Source organism: Hippoglossus hippoglossus, chromosome 16 (assembly GCF_009819705.1).
Source record: "Hippoglossus hippoglossus isolate fHipHip1 chromosome 16, fHipHip1.pri, whole genome shotgun sequence".
Classification (NCBI taxonomy): Eukaryota; Metazoa; Chordata; class Actinopteri; order Pleuronectiformes; family Pleuronectidae; genus Hippoglossus; species Hippoglossus hippoglossus.
The window spans coordinates 12,341,582-12,365,724 of NC_047166.1; the positions used below are offsets into that span (position 1 = coordinate 12,341,582).

General features: G+C 44.1%; 1 protein-coding gene across 7 annotated transcripts in view; it reads right to left on the reverse strand.

The window, feature by feature from the left end:
* The window catches only part of kirrel3l (kirre like nephrin family adhesion molecule 3, like), a 65,627-nt gene that overhangs the window by 24,057 nt on the left and 17,427 nt on the right, over positions 1–24,143 (reverse strand). For 3 of the 7 annotated variants that reach the window (XM_034609916.1, XM_034609914.1, XM_034609915.1), the window contains exon 1: positions 6,729–7,369. The exons of 2 other annotated variants lie outside the window; for them this stretch is intronic. In XM_034609916.1, the coding sequence (XP_034465807.1) occupies positions 6,729–6,768 (40 nt within the window). In that variant the 5' untranslated portion in view covers positions 6,769–7,369. Of the gene's footprint in view, positions 1–6,728; positions 7,370–24,143 lie in introns of those variants that run through there. 2 more of the 7 variants (XM_034609920.1, XM_034609918.1) reach the window with 1 other exon arrangement.

The following is a 24,143-nucleotide window of genomic DNA, read 5'->3' on the forward strand; positions in this document are numbered from 1 at the left end:
TCTAATTATGCTGTCTCACTTATGTAATTAGTGCAAAAATAAATGGCTTCTGTAGCTTTGTCTCTGCCCGTCACCCCTCCCGTTGCAGGCTCTGAGAAAACAAATTATGGAGAACAATAGGTACAAATGGCTTCTGCACCAAACCACATGATGGATGCAGCCTGGGTTCCCTGCATCTCATCCCTTCCTTTTCCCTTCCTCACTTACTCTCTTTATTCTCCCTCCCTTCTCCATTATCTCCAGCTCTATATGTCTCTGTTTGGGAACAGGGGAGGACTTGCACACTCTCTCGCCCAACTACCCTATCATTGTATGGCTGTATCATCTGTCTTCCCTTCTTGGCACTGACACTATATTCACACTGACATCATATTAGGCAGGGTCCTTTTTCCATCCCTTTCCTTCTCTTTCTCTTTCTCTGCCCCACTCTCTCTTTCCCTTCCCCTGCTGTTGTCTCCACTGGCACTCTCTTCTCCTCTCCTTTATCCCCCAGAGCATTCTGCACACCACGACTGCAAAGCCCACGCCTGGGACTTTCTAAAGCAAACAGCCAGCATCCTGTGCCGTAGTCCCATCTGTGGACAGTCTGAGCAGGGAACAATCAGTCCCTCTCCTCCTCTGCTTCATTCACTTTCCAGCCCCCTGGGATCTGCACAGCACTAGGAAGCCTCAGTCAGATGGGTGCAATGTGCTGGAACAATGGTTGGGTGCCTCCTCCAGCAGGGGTGTTGGGTTCCCCTCAGCCAGCTAGGGAAGCACTTAGCCAAGTGTTCTTGCCCTCCTTGCTGCAGCTTCACAGGAATGTGGCAGAAGTAGAGAAGGCTCCCACTATATACCTTACTTATATCTCACCCTCATAACACCCCCTATCCACAACTACACTCACACACTGACACATGCACACACACACACACACCTCTTTCTGCATGTCCAAGTGTACACCTGAGATCTAATGTTTAGCCCGAGGTGTTGAAATATCAGCTTTCTATTAATCCCCCTCAGACTTGCAGTCAGTTGCACCTTTGTTGTTTTTTTCACCTCTGCCATGCTGTAAGAAAAACAGCAGGTTTGGTTTACACCAATACAAGCGTATCCATTACTTGAAATTCTAGGCTCCTGGCAGCAAATCCCTTTGACCCCTCTGCCTTCTTTTTCTTTCTTTCTCTACCCCCCCCCCACCCCCCACCCCACCCCCCCCACTTCTCCTGCTGGGCACATTGCAGTTTCTGGCGACAGCAGAGAGACACACCTTGCCCTCCGGTCGGTTCAACTACCACCTACGCACCTCAACGTGATTTATGTCGCCACACGGCTAAATGACATTAACATGTTTTGCCATTGAGGGAACCACATTTAAAAGCTTGATCGATAAAGTTTGACTGACGTCCCTCAGGTGAAAAACAATTGGCTGACTTCTCTCACAGACCTCCCAGGGTGAGTTTCTCAGTTCTGTCTGAAATCTGGCCCCCATCGCTCCCCCCCCAGAAAAAATAAAATGGAAATAAAAGACATGAGTACGCTTTCTCCAACCCTTCACCCAGCCTCCTACAACAACACAGAGCAGTCTTTCACTGTGCAGAGGAAGAAGAAGCAACCAAGCTACAGGCAGTGCTCTATTTTGGTTAATGGTTGAGTCACTAACACAATATTAGCACTGGCGTTTCTGGCAGTTTGAACTGAGGGGAAGGAGAGATGAAAAGAACAATAAGGAGGAGGGGGCTGGACTTCAAGGAATGAATACTTGGGGTATGTAGTCCCAAAAGCATATGCACTGTTTCCATAACTAACACAGTGAGCAGCAGGCAGGCAATCTCTTGTTTCCCTCAATGTGTTTTTACCCCTAGTTGGATAAGGAGATGACATGTCCTGAGAACTGAAGCATCATTAATTAGACAGTTGGACTTTGACGAATCGCTCCAGAAAGGGCACACAGCCCTGAAGATGCCAAACACTCATCTCAGCTTATCATCCTCTGCCCCAGTGTGTGCCCTTGACCTCTGCGAGTGTGTGCATATGTGTTAAGGGTGTTGCTTCCGTGAGCTCGTTGTGAGTCATTTTCTGGATGATGTGCACATGCCACAAGCCCTTGCACACTATGCTGAATACTTCGGATCTTCTGTTTAGTGAGTGACAGTCAAATTTCATACAAGGAGAAAAGAAAGATATGTAAAGTAAATCAGCATATATTGTTAAATACATTTTTGACTGATGGTATTCCTAACTGAACTTTTCTTTTTCCTAAGCCCCAGCTGCCAGAATCCTTCTCCAACAGAGCTATCTCCAATACAAGGTTAAGGAACACGGCTGGTGAAGATAACACAGGAACAGATATTGCTGCAACGCAGAAGATAAATTTCAATTTGCTGTTGGTTTCTGTGTCTCCGCAGGAGATATGAAATTCCTGTCTTGCAGGGAAGGAATTGATTAGAAAATAAAAATGAATGTGCAGTCTAGTATGTCTGCAATTTTTCTGTTGTATGTTGGATTCTGGGCTTGGGGTCTTTTGAAATGGTGATATATCTCTCTAGAAGGAAGTGACACTTGAATATTTGGGGGAGATAAATGCAATCCAAGTCTTCCTCAAAATAGCTTCCACTGTATAAACGTGACTGTTTCCCTCAGGGGCTGTTTTAATGACATGCACAGAATTAATCCCGGTTTCTCCCCCTCTCTCTTTTCTTTCCATTACAGCGTTTGTACAGGAGAATACAAGAGTAAACAAGTTTGTGCTCTCCCCACCAGTCTGCACACTTCTAATACCGCCTGAAGTGCTCAAGCTGGGGAAGAAGACTCCAGGCAATGGCAGGAAGCTGACATGGCCCCTCCATTGTCCTGTTCCCTGTCATTTCCTCGCCGTATCCTTCGACTGGCCCCGAGGAAGACAAGGTGAGGATGTGCAGAGACAGACACAAGGAGAAAGCGAAGACAAAAAGAGGATAGGCGGGGAGAGGTAAAAATAATACTGGAAGGGGCCAAGTGTCATCCATGGTTTGCTACCTGCATGGCTATACTTGGGCTTCCTGTGTTGAGCCATAGCGGCGTAGACATCCAGTTAGGTTGCTAACAGCTGATAGCAAAGCCTCAGGACACACTGCCAAGTTCTTTATCTGTGTTTACCCGTGTGGCGAAGCTGATTAGAGACAGGCAACATTATGAAGCTCCATTGTTTCCTTTCTCCTTCCAGTTTCTCCTTTTCTGCACATAGCAAGTGAGTGTGTGGGAAGGGGGAGAGGGAGGATATCTGTTTATGAAGAAGGGCAGAACGACAATGGCAAGAGTGCATGACACGTCTTCAGGATGAGAGGAAGCAGCAGGCCATTGTTTCAGATCTCCAACATTCATTACCGCCTGTTTGCGTCTGTGTGTTTGAGTGTGCGTCTGCACGACCAAATGATTTGTGAAGGTGAAAATCGAGACGCTTTCCACAAGTAACACGACCACATTCAAAAAATAACTTCATAGCTGTTTGTTCAAAATGCTTTGGAGAACTACCGCACACATCTTGGATATAGATTAACATAGAGCTGTAGCTACAAAAAATATATATGGATCGTTATTTGTGACCACAAGTAAATCTAAATTCATGTTCAGTACAACACGCCGGCAGCAAAAACCATTACACAGAGACAAGAAATCAAAGTAGGCCAAAATTCATCTATAACTTTGCCATGACTATGTCTCCTAAATAATGCAAGACACTTGTGTTCAAGACTCTGCTGTGTTCGAATTCTGCTGCGTCTGCACTACTTTGCACCTCGTATCTAACTCATCGGCTGGCTGGGGCTCATGCTTCTAAACTTTCTAGCCCTTACCCTCTCCTATTCTCAGTCTCTTGGTATCACAGAGGTATATGCGGGGAATGAGGCTGAGTAAAAAGTAAAGGGAGTGATAGAGAGCATGTTTGTGCGAGTTTGTGCGCTGGTGTGACAGAGAGAGACAAGAGTAACAAGATGGAGAAAAGGTTAACGATGCTCAGCGGTCTTCCTCAGTGTTTCCCCGCTGCTTGTCAGCTTAATCATCAAGACACTGGTGACACATCCGAGTCTTATCCCTGCAACACGACCCCCCTCCCTCCACCCCCCACCCCCCTCCCCGGTTTTAAACTCGGTCTCCCTCTGCCTACCCTCACTGCTTTCCCAAGAATTCAAAGAGCGACAGAACTGCAGTTCATAGAATATGCACAGTTCCCCTGAACAAACAACTTGGGCCATGTTGCCACCGCATCCACAAACAGATCTGGGTTACATGAGGAACAGACAAATCTGTGGTAATGGTGAAGGGAAGGATGATGGGGTGGGGAGACGGGGACACAGTCAGGGCTTATAACCTCCTCAGCTGGATTTCAGTTCTCTTGTGTGAGTCGAGCTTTCAACCTTTGGTGAAAGTCTGCAGGGCGCCTCCGGCCCATTTAACAGATTCACTCTCATGTGCTCGTGTTCCATAGTCACATATTCTGTAACCAGGCAAAAGAGTTGTGAGAGGAGGCAAGGTGGAAAATGTCCACGGCGGTTCACTATAGTGAGACATGAGTGGCGACGTGACTTAAGAGGAAGGGAGAGAAAAACTTGTAATCTCAGCTCGCAGCCTTTGAACTTGGCCCGATGAGACGCTGGCGACCCAAAGCAAAAGGTTCCAAAGAAGAGCTCACTGAAGATTACTCAGAATACTGATGCAGTGTGGAATCCAATTCCTCTGGGAGCCAGGGGACTTTCCGAGAAAGTAAATTATCAGTGTTGTACAAGACTGCATACATATAAACTTATGCACTATGCTATAGATTTCAAAGGGAAGCCGTGTGCCGTGGCCAAATTTTGATCCTATAAAAGACATTTATGAGGGCAACCAATTATGAGCTTTGGTGACTGTAGGACTGGCACAATAAATGAGGTCTAGGGTCTCTTAGGTTCTAATTAGGGCAGCTGTTACCATTTTTATTATTTGCAAGTGTGTGTGTGTGTGTGTGTGTGTGTGTGTGTGTGTGTGTGTGTGTGTGTGTGTGTGTGTGTGTGTGTGTGTGTGTGTGTGTGTTTGGGGGGGAAATATGCCACTGTCTGGCTACCGCCTTTTCTCATCCAGCTGTTGCTAGTCTGTCAGGGAGCAGAGTTCTACTGGTGTCAAATCCCTCCCCCCCGAGCATTGAGTAATGACAAAACCATGCGGAACCGAGCCTGAAGGTAAAGATGTCCTCACAACAAATGGCTATTGAGCACGCCCTGCCATTTGTGATCTTTACAGTTATGTGAAACTGCATGTGATTCCATCTTGAAGCTTCACACAGTGTGACTGGAGAAGGAAAAGAAATGTTTTTAAAGAAGCCTGAAAAGATTTAATTGTTCTCTCCTTTGTCGCAGGCTGAGAAGATGTGTCAGCGCGAGGCTGTTGGGTGCTGAGTGTTAACACCACGCACTGGTTTATCAACAACTCTGGGAGAAAAAAATGCTGAGAAGTTAACAGTTGCTCAGTGTTAATTGCTGAGGATTTCTTTTTTTGGGGGGGGATTCAAGACATTTGCAGCACTAAATTATAAGAGTTAATTGTACCAGCTGCTCAGAGCGTCTGTGTGTTCATAGTGAATTTATTTATACGGGGAAAAACATAGATCTTATTTTCTGTGTCTCTATGACAGAATGACAGTTGAAAAAACTTCTCAAAACTGCTTATATATATATTATTTGTGTCCTTTTCCTCATACATTTGATTTCTATAGATACTCAGTAATTTGAGTACAAATATGTGGAATGTTTTTTGTTTTTTTTGGCAACAAGATTCATTAACAAACGGAGTAACTCAGAGTTCCACATAAAACGCAGAAGGGGTGAGGGGGCAAACGGGGGCAGACAGGTGCGTTGTGTCTCCAGGAACAACAAATGCTTTCTCCCTCTGTCCTCCCCCACTCTCGCTCAATCTATCTGCCTTGCTCCATCACAAACGCAGCCTGTACCCGCGAAGCCGTGCACCCCCATGCACCTTCTTTTTTTTATCCATTTTACGCACCGTTCACAGTGCCCACGATTGTGCCGGAGTACAATTCAAAGAGAGCAGCTTCAGATCCGGACCACGTCAGCCCATTTCCACAGCGTTTCATCGGTCTTAACCCGCTCGCGTTAGTTTTCTTGTTTGATAGAAATCAACGTGGGGACCGCTGAACTTCGGAGGGGTGGAGATGTCGAGGTCTCCGCGCGGCGCTGGCACATTTCTCCGCGCTGTGGTTGTATCTCCCCACAGCTGCTTAAATAGTCGAGCGTTTCATCCTCGTGTAAAACACAATAAAATGTTACTGTGGATGGACACATGGTTGGATACACGCACACGCGCCGCACTCCGGAGCAATGACTCCCGTGTGTTTTAAAAAATTGAATAAGTTATCTTTTTCCGTTCGTGCGCCGTGTGCATCCGTAGCCTCGTGCCCAGCCACTACAACAGAGACCGTCTCTGTCACACGTCCGAACCCGCACCAGGAACCATCCCAGCTGCCCCGCATTATTCGGCGGCGCTGCGGGTCGACTCGCAGACGCTGAAGCCTCCTGATGTAATCACTCTTTTAAAAACTAATCAAACATTTAGCGGCAATTAACAGCAGCGGAGTGTGGCACTGCAGCAGATTAGATGCCCCCCGTACACCAGCGCACTGGCTGGCTTGACGCAGCGCGCCAGCACGGAGCGCTGGTCCATCCTCTCCATCAATACAGCCCCGCATGAGAGATGCAAACAAAAAAAGTGCTTCTTACCTGTGGCCATAAGGCAAAAGATGAGGTATAACGCAGGCATTTTAGTTGCTCTGGCCGCTGATTGTTTTTTTTGTTGTTGTTGTTGCGTGGAAGGATCCGCTCGCTCCGTCTATATACGCGACTGGGCTGGTGGTGATCCACCGCGGCACTGGAGTATCACCGGACGGACAAGCGCACTGGGATTCGTCTGTAATAAAAATCCAGTCCAAGGAAATGATTCTGGATGGTCCGAGCAGTGCGTAAAGTGTCAGTCAACAGAGCATCTCCATAGTTGGTAACTTTCCTCCGCTGTGTCTTCTCCCTCCGGCTCCCTTCACCTGTCACTGGGCTCTCCAGCAGTCCATCAGCCGACAGGCGCCTCAGTCAGATGCTCGGTCCGCGGTCACTTTCTAACCAGCTCGCTCATGCTGCGCTCGGAAGCGACCTCTCGTCTCCGGCAGCGCGCGGTGATAAACCCCCGGGTGAAGTTGCCTCTCCGCTGGACTCCCTCTCTCTCTCTATCTCTCTCTCCTTCTCTCCCTCACACACACTCTCTCTTCCCCTGTCGGTCTCCTCCGTTTACTTCTCGCTGCCTCTTTCCAGTAGGAAATGCGCACTGACAGTCATCTGGTGGGGGGAGTAGCCTATACCCCGAATCTGGCAGGAGCTGAGTCGGAGGAGCCCCTCTGCCTCAGACGCTTGCCAGGGGGGGCCCAGCGGCCCCCGCCCCCAGGGACCCGCTATTGGCTGGGCGGGCGTCGTGAGGAGGGTATTTAAAACACTTATTCCAGTGAAATGACAGTCATTGCATTTTAAGATAGAGAAACCCACGTGGAGACTTGAATAAAATCAAATTGAAAATATTTAATGATGGAGAGACAAAGACGGACCAGGGATTGTTGGGAAATGTAGAATATTGTAGTAATAACCTAATCACCTATAATAGGCATGTTAAAGAATATAGAGCCCCCCTTTCCACTGGTCAAAAAACACAGCAACACCTGCTAACATCTGGCTTTTGTTTGCAATGGGAATTGATTCAATCAGCAGTCTCTCCCAGGTCAAGTGACTCTGCAGTAGACACATGTTTTAATTGGCTCTGGCTCTGATCGGCAGTGATGGAAACATGACGGCCGGGGAAGAGAGTGCCTCAGTTGTTGAAGCTGTTTGTGGTGTCAAGCGTGATGCACAAGAAAAAATAAAAAAAAGGCAAACTGTGAGTTGAGTGCGTATGAAAAGCCTGCGTATAGGCTACCTGCTTAGTTTGGTGTAAAAGAGGTCAAACACTCACTAGCGCAATATACATCTTAATTTGAAGAATTGTTAACAATTATATCTTAATGTATGTCAATATGTTACTTCGGCCACTAGGAGTCTCTCAATCAAAACAATAACAAAATACCTGGTTTGACAACTTTGTGCAGCAGCGTGGGAATCATAGGAGTTGTTGTCATCAGCGCTATTGCTGATGAAAACCTCCTGATACGACTCAGGTGCAAATCATGTTTACAGTTGAGGTCATGCATTAAGCTTTTACTCACACAACCAACAGCAATGAATAAACGTGATGCATTATAGATATAAACAGTGGAAGTAAAAAACAGCCGACTGGCTAACTGGCTCGCGATGTGTTTTTTTATAAGTTGTTTGGCCTGGGAGTTGTAGCAGAGATGGACAAAGCCACAGGTAAAGCAGATATGACACCATGGTAACCAAAATTTAATATCCTGTTACCTTCAATACAATTGGGCATTTTGTTGAACATTGTTCAAAACATTTTGGATTATGTAAGTCCACAAATCAGCAAAATATACACACCGAAATAACAAACTAAAATATATGTGCCCCCTCATTTTTAGATATCTTCATGAAAAATTGTGACATTTTATATCTTTAATCGCCTTATGATAGCTTCCTGATTTAAAGAGACCCTGACTCAAAACTACATCATTCGCTAAACCTTATATATGGAGGTTTGAAAAACATTATGAGGACTTCCCAGAACTGCTTAAGTTATAACTTTTCCTTCTTCTGAGTGAAGTCACAGAACCGTCTCATTTGCCAATCGTGGATCAATTTCTCATTCGAAGAAATGTAACAATTGAAAATTGGTATCTGATTCAATCCCTGTCCTCCATTACCCAACAGATTTGGAAATTAATTAAGGCGAATTACGTATAAGTAGTTGCATTCGTGCACGATCAGCTGCTGATGTTTTGCCAAATGGTGAAATGATCACTTCACTCTAAAACATCAACACGTGAAAGAACAAATTAACAGTGATGGTATCCAACAAGTAAAACTGTCAACTCTACTGGATTTGTTGATGAACCCGTCGTTTCGTTACCGATTTACCAAAACAACTAATGTTATTAAGCCTAAGTATCATTATTTCCGTCAGCTCTTGAACTGAAGTAGCTTCAGAGTTTATGTAGTTTAAATTCATATGGATTTACTGAGTGTTCTTTGGAAATATTATCTTCTTTGAAGTTCACTCAAAACACCCTTTTTTTCCAGGTGCAGTTTGATCTAAAATGAGCATATTGTTCATTGTCATACAGTGAGCGCTAAAATGAACAGAAAAGAACAAAGTCATTATCATATTTCAACAAAAGCTAAAGCCGTCATAAAGAGATAAAAACAGTGCGGTCTATCACTTGCCCGTGGCTGTTTATAGGCTCGTTCTTTGATGTCATTCATTAGTTATTCAAGGATCTATTGATTAACCAAAATGCCAGGCCTTGCAGTCATCTGGTTAATCAGTCTTTCAATTGTATATTGTACCAAGCAATGACTTAATTTAATGTTAAAACCCCCTCTCTCCACACACACACACACACACACACACACACACACACACACACACACACACACACACACACACACACACACACACTCACACACACCCTGTTAACTCAACCAGATGGTTAGCGCTCCATAAGTCTGAAAAATTCATCAAAGTGTGTAGGTCTGGACACTGAGGTCTTCAGTGAGTGTGGATTCAAGCAAACATCATCTGAGATAATAAGAGTCTTTCTTTTTGACATTTTGAGCTGCAATTAATTAAAAGCTGAACCACATAATGATTAGGGCTCACTCCTCATGTGGCGCCCCCCTCCCCTCCCCTTCCCCCCACACTCCTAACAGTAGTTCTCAAACCCCAGGGCTGGCCTTTCTGTTTATTGCCTCCCTGTAATGCAAACATAAGGGTCCCCTGCCAGTAAACACATGTTGATGGAAGAAACAGCTTGCACAGCTGGGAAGCCAACCCAGGTTAGTGTGAGTGAGCACATGGGTAAATGAGCATATCAGAGTGTGTGAGCGTGTGTCTATGTTTGTGTGTGAAAAAAAGTTGTTGTCAGGGTGTGATTTAGGTTGTGTGTGTGTAGGCACTTCAATGTGAGAGACCGAGGATAATCAAAAGAAACAGTGCTTTTTGTTTTGTTGTGTGTGTGTCGGCTATGGTGTGCACGTGTGAAACCATCAATGAGTGACTGAAGGCGGGGGGGCATGGGTTAGCAGTAAAACAGCAGGGGGCCTCCACTACTTGGTGCTGTGATAATAAAATCAACATCCATTGTGCAGAGTCTGTCACCAGGCACGACGCAGTGATTGAAATGTATGATCTCCTATGGCTTACACAGATGGACGGAGAGAAGAGGGCAAAACAGATGATGCATGCGTCACCACCAGCATCAGTTTGAGCCAATAGTCTTAATTATGCTGGCCTCCATGGCATCAAATGGAGGGCGCCCATACTCCCCAAGCTTTTGAGCATGTGAATAATTTATAGATAAAAAGGGGGTTTTCAGCAGTGGGTTTATTAATAATAAATATGGTTTGATATTTACTAAACTGTTCAGAGGGAGAAAGGGGTGACAGTTAAGACGTCGTTTGCATGGTAATTGTAAAGAGGTAATAAATAAGGCATGAAGTGGAGATATATGGAAATGCGAATCGCAGGGAAATGAGAATAATTTAACAAAATATTATCCCAGTCCCTATTTGACCTGGGGTCAATTAAAAAAAGAGATGTCATTCCTGGTGAGCGGCATGCTGAGCCATAAAACTACAATCACTCGGTTTCTCTTTTGTCTAGTTTAAAAGCAGATCTGACGCTCAAGAGAAGGAAAATGTCTTCACACTGATACACACCATGTGTTTTAGCTTGAGTGAAAATTAAACTGAACAGAATCAACATCATTATCTACCACCAGTAAAGAAGACATTTCTCGCTCTAAAGTAAACACGGTATCGCAGGAGCTAGAATGTGAAGAATGTGAGTTTTGTTTTGTTTCAAAGCCTTCTGTTGCTGTTGGAAAACTCAAGTTTCCAATAAAAACACCTATCGTACATACATTATAAAACATGTTATATAAGTATATGGAATGAAATCGTGCTTTTATGTTAAAACACACTAATAATTCCCCCCTAATGGGATCTGTATCATCATTAATAAACTTGGTCTTGAGATTAGAAATATAGCCTGCCAGGGTGATGAATATTAACATCCCTGCTCGGTATACTGTAGTGTATGTCCATGTTGTGTTTGGGTTCCTCAAGGGGTCTAAGGTTTATGCTGCTATCCATACGAGAAACATTACACCAGCTTTTACTGTAATTGTGATATTGAATGTTGAGCTGATCTGTGTCAACTATAACTCTGAATGCTGCTACAAGCTCGTAACTCATAGGACATATACCTTTGCTGGGCTGTATCCATCTGCCCAGCCTGCAAGCAATTCAAAACCTGTCTCCTCTCTCCCATTCCAATAATATGACGTCAGTCCACTGCACTGGTTTAAAATTTGCAATTAAGCATTTTCTTTATGTGTGATTGACGAGCAGGAGGAGGGCCATTAAAAGCTCAACGCGGACCAGGGGCTCGCTCTGCAGTCTATAGGACTATTTCCAGGCTCATATCAAATCCATGTCCTCTGCCCTAATATCAGAATATGACTCTGGCCACCCATGGATTCTGTTTTTGTCTGTAATGAAAGTCCCTCTGGGGATCTGGTTGAGGGATTCTTTTCCTCAGGGGTCAAGGAGAGGTTGAGGCTTCTGGATCAAGCTGTGCTTAGAGATGGGTGTGGATTACTGGAATGTTTCTGTTTAACGCAGTTTCTACAGATATATAGGAAAGACCTGCAGTCTGACATTACAGTAGTCATGACTATAGTGGATCCCTTGTATTGGCTGTAGTGGCAATGAAATCATTACAAAAAGAAGGTAAAGCCACACACTGTGTGGCTCTGATGCATTTTTTATGAAGATACAGGCCGAAGATGTAATTTTAGCTCTGATAAAGACAGTTTTGTTATCATTTAATAAAAATAGAAAGTGCAGCTCCCCCTGGTTCTTTTTGCAAGCCAGCATCTCATCCATCCAGTGTGCATATTCCCCCTCTTCTTCAATAATGTGATTACAGCATCCCCAAAATTTAAGATCAGATTGACTGGGTGCTTGGCGAGCCTAGCTGTGTCTTTGCTGATAAGTACAGCAGTAAGCTGTCTAAAATATTCATGCACTGATGCAGAGTTGTTGTCCCTTGATGGACCTCTCCATGTGCAACATCTGTTCCTGATGTCATGCACGTTTCTGTGTGCCAGAAATGCCCTGATGGTGTCCGTGGCATCTCTGCTGTACTAAGCTATGTCCAGACTACACACTGCTCCACTCAGCTACGATAAATATCGAGACAACGATAGCGATCCAGTTGCCTGGACAGAACTATTGAACAGTTCTGCCAATCCATACTCATAGATTTAGCCACTGCGCTCTCATACTGAGATCAGCAATTCTGCCACTCGTTGATGAATGTGTCAGTTGGCTCTATCAACAGTTCATCATTATTCGGTGAATATTCTACTATGAGTCACTACATAAGGGAATAGTGGAGTAGTACTGTAATACAAAATATTTAGTGAGCAGCCAACACATTAAACTGCCCACGTGTTAATGCATTCTGCTCAATAACAATTTGATGAATATAATTATGTTTCAACATTGTAATTTTAACCAGGCAGCAGTTAGAGGCTCATCATACTGTTAATGCAAGTTAAAGGGATGTAGACACATTGTTTTGACACATCCACAGTTCCTAGAGGTCACTGGCAACTGTGGATGTGGATGAAATGAAAGAGAGACAATGCTGCTCAGAGTGTTAACACTAAGTGACTCCAAATAAAAGAATACAATTAAGAAAATAAATAATAAAGAGAGTCAATGAGAGGGCCAGAGACAGAGTGCGCGGGACGCAAACGGTTTCCTTTGCAGAGAAGCGTTCTCTATTGCTACTTTTACTTTTATAAGGGACATGAGAGGACACTCTGGTTTGATTATTGTTACGCCCCAAAACACACCCATGATTAGTTAAGAGATGGAGTAAAATCCTTCTGAACAATGTGTCTGGAGTGGTATCAGCTTTTTCCGCATTTAAATTAGCAGAAGAAGAATTTGGACACACCCTGGATTCACTTGAACCGTGAGCTTTAGCCCATGAGCTTTGGTTGTTGAAATGGAGCCCAGAGAACTGGCAGTAGTCAAGGTGAATCCTATCCCGAGTGCAGTGTCCATACTGGGACAGAACTACAGTCACAGCTTCCTTCATCACTGGGCTTGCCTCGCTGTCTGCTGACAATCACATGAATAGGCCACGACTGGCTGCTTGTTTTGTGCCATGATCCCTTGCTGCTCATGCTGCTGAAAAAAATAAATAACCCAGCTCTACACTGCTATAAATAATGGATGACTCGTCCTCTGTCACTTTTCATAGCTTGTCAAGCCACGGCCTGGCCATTATTAGGGTCTATCCTCTTCCCCTTTCTGCCTCTGACTCCAGTTTTGTTATTGTTCTGGTCGACTTGCCTGCACACCTACTCGGCGGGTCGGCTGTCAGTCTTTCTATGGGTTGGAGCAGTTGATGGTTGCCACAGAGAAGAAAGAGATGCTTTGGGGGCCTGAAACAAGATGGGTGATACAGCAAGTATCTGCTGGAATAGCAAAAGCATGAAATCTGGCTTGACCTGGAACAGGTAGCTCTAGACATTCACCAAAGATGTCATCAGTCTCCTGAATATCATATCCTAAGGTGCTGCCAGGGCTGTGGTTAGGGAGTGAACTCATCATCTTGAGACAGACATTCTGTCGCCCATGGATCCATGGCTTGAAAGTTGAAAACAGGTCTACACCCCTGGCACAAAAGAGGAGATTGCTTATTTGAACAGACACACAATATTCCCCAATCCACCCATCCAGCCGAAGAAATCATGGATTATTTACATATGCAGCTGGGTCTGAGAAAAATGAATGAGGAACATCTGGCTGGAGGGGATATGAGAAAGATGTAGACATTTGGCCAGTGCAACACAAACACAAGGGCGTGTCGAGGAATCAGAGGAGGATGTTGTTTTAGGGGGCGACACTAAGAAAGTAAAATCTATTTCCACCCCGTTATTGGTTTCAATTCCTTGTTTGTTCAAAATGTGCTTTGGCGCCACCAGGCCAGGCCTGAGGCAAGTGTTGTCCACCAGCAGCTCTCGGCTCTCGCAGACTGAGCCACTCTCTCCATCTGCAGAGTAATAGCATCAAATCAAGGCCTGCAGCAAACAAACCCTGACAGATCCTCTCATTTGGGATTCACTTTGGGACAGCTGTGGTGCCATCCAAAAGGAGGGATGGAGAGGGGGAAGCCAGCAGTCAGTAATGTATGCAGAGTGTCTGCACGTCCTGGATGACAGCAACACGAGCGCTTGTCACAGGAGACATCAGTTCTACTTAGTCACAGCGCTGCGGGGCAATCCATATGACTGCAGTGCTGTGCGAACTCTATTAATAGTTATCTACCTTTCAGGAGTTATTATGCTGAGTAGGGGATGACAGAGGAATATAATGGAAAAAGTCCCAAATGAGGAAAAGAAACAGGGTCTGTGGGGCATCTTTTGTGCCACTTGGTCTATTGCAACTTCAGAATCCTCCTCCAGCTTCCTCTCTCACCCTGTTCCTTAGCCTGTGTGGCCGGGCAGTCTGGTGCCAGACCCACAGTTTATGTGAGAGGCATAATAAGGATTAGTTATGGGGCAGGAAGGGGGGAGAGGGGAGAGGGGGAATGGAGGAAAAGATCAGCAGAGGTGGGTACAGAGGAGGGACTGAGCACGAGTGATAGATGGTATAGGGAAACGAAAAGGAGGGTGGGAAAGGTAGGCAGGACGTTAGTGACTTGCTTAAAAATCAAGGTCTTGACTTGGCCATGGTTAATTTTTCATCATACTCTTAAATTAAAAATGTGAACGGTCATCACTTATTTGTCAAATTGTCTAAGCTTAAAGGTGGATGTCACATTGGGTTTGCAAAAGGTCAGGGGAGCCAAGAGGCAGGGAGGAAAAGTGTGGATCAAAGACTGCTGATCCCACCAAATACCCTGCAAAACTATCTTGTTTAAGGGGCATTTACTCCAAATGGAGTTCCTAGACTGTAACACTGAGTGGAGATGACATGATTTAAAATGCAACATCTGGAATGGCTTTAGCATACTTATACAACATACCTTCACGGTCCTACATGAATATAGCGAAGATATAAACAAAATATACCACAGCATACTTATATCCCCTACTTAAGTCAAAAAAGCCGGTAAGTTAATACCCACATGCTCTAAATCAATACCACATTCCTTTCAGTGTAAGCATAAATATGGATCTTACTTTTCCTGTGATTATCATAACCACTCACATTTGCAGTAATCGTCTCATGGTGCTTCCCCATAAGCATGAATATTTAGAGATACTAATATAAAGTGAATCCATTAGATTTCTGCAGATTATTTGACTGTCTTGTTACTGTCCACCATTCATTTACTCTCCGTCTTCCTGCTGTTTTGGTTCTCTTTGGAAAGGAAAAGAAGTATTTTTCCAGGAAAACATGCAAATACACAGCTACTATAATCAACTTCCCCTGGCGGTGCTTAGCGTGCCTCATTTCCAAGATTAGAATGAAGGAGAAGGGAAAATGATAGACTGGTGTTACCTCTTCAAAATTGCAAATGTGCAGATCTATGGATGAGTGCTTAGCCCACAGCTGCCAGCTAAAGGAGAGAGGGAGACACAAAGGTCCCTTGTGTTCGGGGCTAAAGACTGGCCGAGAAAGGGAGCGAAAGATCTACAAGTGTACCTCAGCTGTCGCAAGGGTCAATAGATCCTTTCCATCCCACTAAATGAGCCGACAACCCTCACTGTTCTGCCATTGACAGGTCAGCACTGGTAAATCAATGTTATGCCAGACAATACTAAGTAAAACAAAAATTGGATTCCAGCTTCATCTCTTTGCTGAACTACCGTTAAGTCAACAATGTAACATCAGATACAAGCAAAGATTTTGTTGTTTCCAGTTTGGATAGGAAACAGACCGGGAGGGGAAAGTCAGATCCTGCGCTATTGAAAACATGGCCCTTATTTTGTTTTTACACATCTGGAGAATGGGTTGCTTTCGCCTCATTCCCTCATCTCTTCTCAATAGGCTCAGGATAAGCATCTGTTACCGAGGACATCTCTGGAGATAGGGCAGCCAAACAGATTGTGTTTAAGGGTGAGGAAAAGGTTGTTTTGACTCAAAAAGAAGTGTGATTTACCACATAGGCTTCCTGTTAATCTCCTGACCTCGCCTACTGGAAGAGATAACAAATTATGATTTTCACTGGAGATGCGTTGGAGGGTTGTAGTCAGGATTGTAAAACTGTAAAACACCAAATTGCTTTTGTCTGCCAAAAGTGGCACATGATTTTGCAGCACTGAAATCACCCAACTGGCATTTCATGGATCTCTGATCATTTTATGGTGTAAAACTGAATTAGTTATGTGAATCTTCTCATCTTGTTCTAGGCTATTTTAATTAGGAAACAAGACTACCTCATCCTCATCTGCAAACCCAGGTCTTGGACTCTGGTAGAGATGCGAAAATTATGAGCTAATTTTCCACTAAATGCGCAGTTAGTCTGTGTATTGTTTGGGTTACTCTGCTCTGTTTTCAGCTCTATTAATAGCTGGCCACTCGCTCTCGGCAGTTGCCTTCCTTCCAGTATTTCCTGATTGCATATTTCTGTCACAACTGCATCCCAAGTTCTTGTGTTGTGTACTTTCCCTGGCAGTTCCTCTATTGGGTCTTCATTACGGGCTTTGAGAAAAAAGGATCTGAGAGAAAGTTCATCGTGCCCCTGCCCCACCAAAGCAGCGTGGCTCAAATTGCACAGCGACACACCCCAATTACCTCTGTGACTTTATTTTATTTTACACAGGAGGTTGTAAGTTGGCTCTGACAAATGAATGGCCAACTAAATAAAGATTACATGAGTCGTCAATCAGTGTTCCAACCATTATACCTGGTACAAAATAAAAGAGGTAGGAGGAATTGAGACCTTATGTAAATATTAGTGTTATTATTTCATGGCTTGGCAAAGACTTTCATCCCAAGTGACTCACAAATTCTGGAACCCATTTGCAAAGCTTTTCTTTGCACCAGAGAAATGCAGGTAAAGTACACTGCTCAAGGGTACAACTGTTCCACATAATACGTGTTGTATTAAAGCAGGTCGTGCTCAAATTAAGTGGACCCATGAATTGAAATGAAAAAGGCCCCCTTTTGAGAGGAAAATAGATTAGTTCTGCTGATAGATGATCACTTGAAAGCTGATGTGAATAAGTACATTTTGACCAGTTGCAGTAAAGCTGATTTATATCAGTTAGGATGCTGTCCTGGGGGCCACTGCACGGGGTGAGGGATATGGCAATTTAACCATGAATACATCAAAGCCTCCTAAAGTGGCTTAATACTACAGATATGCTTTTTCATTGTTTACATTGTAGAACCCAATTTAGTCTGCAGACAGGAATTTCGAAACAGAGCTTTGAAAATTACATTCTTAAGACAGTTAGCATGAAGTTAAGTCAAGTTAGTAACATCAAATATTGCATATCATATATTGTTTTGCTATACACTTCTCCCTATGCAGGCCTGGTGCAGCTCTGACCTTTTAATAAGAGTATATTAACAGAGATCCCTGTGGTGCTTCATTATTGTTGTTACACTGGCTCAAGTACCTTGGTGGAAACTAGAAATTGTGGTTCCCCTCAACCAAAACCTGCTCATTATTGTACATGTGAACAACTTGTCTGATTCATTAAGCGTTTCCCGCACTATGTGCTCAAGAGACGCAGAGAAGGCAAAGAATGAAGGAACTGTAGGAGAGAGGGAGGATGATGGTGGGCTGCGGTTTAGCCGAAGCGTGCTTGAAGTGAAATATGATTGATTAGTGCATTCTTAGGCTGACATGCCCTCACTGCAGCTGAAACCTGTTAACTCAATGTGCACAGACTGGGCTGAATGAAGAGCCAAACCTGTTGTGACTTCCACATGGCAAATATTATGGTTGGCTGGCCAGGCCTCAGCTCAAGTAGGGTAGGAGAGATATAAACAAACAGTCAACTATGGGATTAAGGGTGTGTGTATGTGACACTGCATGTCCATGTTTGGCAGAGTATGCATATGTGTGCATGTGTTTGTATACATATGAACGCATGCGTGAAATAATGGGCTGTATTTTTTCTTGGCTGACACGAAACATAATATAACATGTCAGAAGCCGAGTGTTCCCTAACATCTATTTGCACGTTTTAAACAAACATGGCACTGTGCAAATCTGACCAGAGACAGACACAAGTAATGTGAACCATGGGAATGTAATAGTACATGGGGAGATATCACATCCACAGTTAATGTCACCAGTTTGAGTCATCTTTGTTGGATCACTTCAACAAATCTTGCTCTTCTCTTCTCTCTTCATTAATCCTAGATGGGTTAATGTGGATTTAACACAACTCTGGCAAAGGTCAGATTTAATCAATTCTCGGTAAGGCCAGAGCTCGGTCCAAGTCAGGCTGGGGAAATACAATAAGAAGCATCGTGATGACCGGGGTGTGAGACTATCTGTCAGCAGCCATTAGCGGTCACATCAAAGCCACAATGAAATCAGAGTCTTGCTGAGAGCTGTCATTATAGGGCTGTTTGAGAGGCTGCAGGGCCAGGTTCCAGATCTCTCTCGATTCCACAGTGCTCTATGGGGACCAATACATCAACCGCTGCTTATACTATTCATTCTGTTCGGCCAAATTCACACCTGTTTCTGCGACTAATTACCAGACAATAAGGCGAGGAGAGGAGGTGTTTTGAATTCATGATAGTATCAAAGGGGTTATTTAAACCACCGCTCCACAGGTGTCTTTAGTGCTTTTATATCCTGTTCTTAGCAAGGCACCCTCATAATTTCTTACACAGATAAAATTAAATAATATGCCTTTCCTATAAAGATGCTTGTTAAACCGCTTTTTTATACTCAAGTAGAACGCTTCTGGTATACTATCTCTCTCTCTGCCTTTGTGCAATCATGAACAGACCTGAAATTCTAATTTATAAATACATGCTTGCAAAATTCACCAGGAGATTTCACACATGCTGATTTAAGAAAACATTTAGCAATACCATATGGGTGTCCTTCGCACTGAGGACAATTATTTTCTCTTTTTACACCAAAAATAAAGTGGCAATGCAGCTTTTCATAGGTGAACCTGCTAAAAAAAATGTAACCTCACATTGCCCGTAAACAAGTTTGCCTTTCTGTTCCAACTGAGAGTAAATCATACAGCGCTTATATATCTAGGATTTCTTCTACCATTCACCCATCCCACAAAAAATGGTCCGGATGAAACCCCACACCACTGTTCAGCAGATAAACTGCTCTACCTCCTGAGCCGCCTGAGTGAGCAGAAAAATAGATCTGTCATCTTCCCTCCTCCTGTTGATTCCTTCAATGTCTGAAGCTCCATGTGAGACACTGTAAACGCGTGTTTTTAAAACTTATCTGGGGGCTGCATTCACTCTTAAAGCCACAAGCATGGCGGCTAGCAGATAGCTAGCATGGATAGCACTGTTAGCATAGCCATGCCTGGCTTCAATTTAATGTAGTGACAAAGCCTCTGCCTGCTGTTAAGACACTGTTGTGCTACCTGGACAGCCTATTGAGCTGTACCCAGCATGCACTTTGGTGGTGTGATTTTCTAAAGTACAATTATTAGTGTTAACATTTTTTCGTGTTAAATATTGTTATGTGTGCCATGGTGTTTTTTGCCAGTTAAAGAGACTCACCTGTGGGTCATTAATTATTGTGCTATAACATTAGTCATTAGAAAGCCTACAAGGATAAGCATGATTAATAGTTGTCCCCTCTCACTGCAATAGATATAGTCAAAGAATAAAATCATATATTTTGCTGCCTTTGCAACATGGTTGTTTCAGCTATGCTATGGTGGTAGCCTATATGAAAAATTCATATCACATGGGAAATTTATAGCGGTATACAAGATGAACTGATGTACCGCTTAGCAATACTGCAGGTCATTTGGATGTAGGATCGAAATTGATTGTACCCTTTTCACACTTAAAGACAAAGGGCAGATGTTAGCGGGTGTTTTTCTTTGTCCAGTGTGGAAGCGATTGTTGTAATATTGACCATGGCAGACGAAACAGAAGCTCACAGGGAGTCCAGTGTGGCTGTCACAGGTCCATGCTTGACAGGCTCACACTTTAACAGTCCCTATGCTGTGAGCGACTGTCCTCTCTCTCCTGTCCCCTTATCTACTTCCCTCAGCCCCTGCCACACACACACACACACTGCTTTTCATCACCCATCACACGATCGTGTACTACAACAACTGTCTCCCTCGGCCACCTCTGTTCCCTGCCCACTCAGGGAAGATGACATGTTTGATGGCCAAAATCACTGCAATGTCTACCTTCCCTGTCTCCTCAGCAGCTAGCACACCACAGCCCAAGGGTGGGGTGGGGTGGGGTGGAGGGGGGTTGAGTGAGTGACATGTTTGTACTGCTCAGCGCCTTCAGAAGAGATTTAATATAGCTGATATGTTGTTTTGTTTGTTGCTTTGTGTGTCGCTCTTAATTAGCTCCATGGACAAACAGAATGTCCCCCCTCAAAGCCAGTACAGCTAATCAGGAATACTGAAGAGCCGGAGATGAAGAACAGAATGACGCTAACCTCAAAATGTCAGCTGGTGTTGCATTTCTTATTGTTTATTCTCACAATTTCACACACTGGTGTGCATGATCATGCTTAAGGCTCTTTTCATATTTGAACTCTGCTTTCTATCCATAGCTATTTCTTATGGAATTTTTTGGGTTGGGAAAGAAATTAAAAAGGCTAAGAAAGCCTTGTGGCTATTTGTTGAAAGGATGGAAGCTCATTATTGGGAAACAGACTGAACCTTGGCTGCCCACGCCATTCATTTGGGGAGCCATGAGGCTCATTATCCTTTATGAGAGTCCACAGGTCAGAGCACCACAACCTGCCCTCTGCAATCGCCACAGCAACAAGACCCACATAACTCAGAGGTGACATTACATGGCATATTACTGTCTTTTGCTGTTATCATATTTGCTAGACAGCCAAGCCAACAGGAGATAAGTTGGATAAGATGAGGGGGCGGCAGTCACCAGTCACTTAGAGCGTGGGTGATTGATTGTGGTAATCTGCTTAGAAAACACTAGTCCACAAGCTCTTAAAAGTTGCCATTACAGGTCGTGACTTGGTGCAATTTCCCAAAGCTACATGGACTTGCATTCAATGGAAATTTAGTCCGTAGGAAAAATCAAGATTGATGAATAACAGTATATTGTAATCAAATCGAGCCTCATACTTGTATAAATGTAGAGATTCTTTTAAAAACACCATTAGAAATACTGTTAGAAAATCTCCCAATTTGCATGATCTGTCTGCTCAGATGGTCAGTGTTGATGTGGACCCAAGCAAAGCGCCCAAGCAGACTGATTTACAAGATGCACATAAATGACCCAGACTCCATCCTTCTTCAGGATTCGTGCCCCTATGGAACTCTACTTTGTGAGCATGTTTATGACTGTAATGGGTGTGAGAGCCCTGATAATGCTCGCGAGAGTCTCGCCCACGCACTAAGAACTTAATATTATGGTCTTACAGATGATGAAAAGATAGGATGTAATGGAGATGCTGCACAGTTTTTATAATCCACCTGCCAAATCCCATTCTGAATCTGCTCCTCCGAACCTCCAAGTGCACCCACTGTGCTCTAGTAACACCCCGCTGTATCTCAGGTGTCCTGCACCACTCTTTGTCCATGTGCCCCTTGAGTTCTTTGGTGGACATTCTGCATGCCATGTATCACAATGAAGAAGCCAATCTTGCAATGCTCCTCTTGCCATGTCCCCCATCTCCTTAGTAAACCTAGATGTTATAGACTTTGCCAGTTACTCGTGTACAGCCAGAGACACAAAGCTCTTGTAAGAGTCTTGGGTCCTCATACTTAAACTGGCATGATATAGGTTTCTGACATATAGTTAGCACTGTCAATGCATTTTGCAGTCTTGAATAGTTTAATTGTCAAGAGTTGTTCATCTGGGAATCTTAGCACAATGTTTCCACAACTTTAATAAATTAAATGAATATTTTCAGTGATGGAAATTAACATGATATTTTTCTGTTACTCTGGCAACACAGCTTTTTTGTATTTCACCTGTCTTCTGTCCTTGGGTTAAACAAATCAGCAGCAGAGTTATGCCATAGGCACCAGCTGTTTTTATCTGCTTGTTGCTATTGGAAATGATGGCACTTAGACTCAAGGGCCCTTTCTTAGCCTTGGTAGAGGTAGCTATCTAGTCTGAGCCTCTTGGCTCTTTCTATATCCCTGCTAACAGTATGGCCAGAATCTGCCCTTATCACTAACCTCACCCTAGCCCCCTCTGCGGGTCTGACCGAAGGTAAAGGGAGGGAGAGAAATTGTGGTTTGGATAATGTTTCTATAATTCCCGCTCTCGCTGTCCTTTTCAGCTTCCCACCCTCTTTTTCTGAGTCCCATGGCTGACTGATAATGAAACAAAGCTGCCGTCCACTCAGCTGTGTGTGAGTGTCACATGTTGTGCTCGAAGCCCCCCCCAGTTATGGTGAATCATCTGCGACAGAGTAACTGGAGCACACGGTCACTCTGCCCCCTGGTTCTGCCTTGCCAGTGCTGAATCCATCGCCTGCCCAGGGAGAGTATAGAGAGGGCAGGCAAGACTTTGCTGATATCTCCCCTCCCTCTCCCCTGAAGCTTGAGGAGATCAAGCCTGCATGGGTGGCCCTGTCTGAGACTGTTTGCTCTTAATTGAGTTGCTCACTCAGCCACTGGCCCTGGGGGACACCTCTGTGTCACTTCCTATGATTAACCTAAATTTCATCCATCGTCCAGGACCGCTGCCAGATCTGGTAAGGCCACGAAGTATGTGTTGAGACACCCACAATAAAAGAGCAAGGAGAGGAAAGGAAGAGGGGTGAGCTGAGGGCCAAGGTAAGATTTGATGATGGTGGCAGAATAAATCCACCAATTAATGTGCACATCTATACATAAAACAGAAAAGTGAGGATGAAGATAATTAGGATACCAGGTAGAAAGTCAAAATTTCCTGCCTCAGCAAAAGCTATACTGCATTGATATGACACAGTCTATATTGAGTTGGTCAAGTGGATTTAAAAATGGCCTCTTCTCATAGCAAGTTCCATTAAACAGCACTGGTGCAGACCAATTTGGGCTTTTTGGCTCTGGCCAAGCCCCAGTGGATAGAAAGGTAATATATGGGTCTTTCTGTGAGTTTGTCTTTGACTCGCTAGCTCATTTCCCCGGTAAGTAACAGGAGATCAAACGCTGTGAATGAAGAGCCATTCTGTCCAGTTCTACACTGGGTCAATCAGACCTTCCATTTATTGCCACTCCAGGAAGTGGTATAAATCACGTCAGCCAGCATCGACCAGGGCCTTAGTCATGAACAGTAGCTCACAACAACACATGGATTTGCTGCTGTTTTTGATCAATGTGAAGTTATTTAACAGCTTTGATGGGCAACCATTGGCGAGGACTATTGTTTTCCTTTTCACAGGTTTTCACAGGTTTTTCTTGTGTTCGTTCTCACTTGATTTCCTTCTCACTTGCTTCCTTTTTCATGCCTATTTTGTTTTCCAAACACTTGTGTGCATCGGCAGCCCTCTCGCTGCCAAGGCACTCATGGAGAAGTGATAGGCATGGGGAGTCTGTGGGCCAGCAACCATGAAATAAATATGGATGGTCATGAGTGAGATGAGCGAGGATCATCTGTTTTGCCATCTGCTTGTGCGAGAGTGTGGATGTAATGACTGTAGTCCAGCCTAGCCCAGTGAGCCCTGCGTTGTTGGGAAGGCGCTTGACAGAAACACACACATACTGGGCCCACAAATTCATACACACACACACACACACCATGCATGTACATCATTCATGCATGCACACACACAATTTCACAAATAAACACCAATCTTATTGTACACAGTCA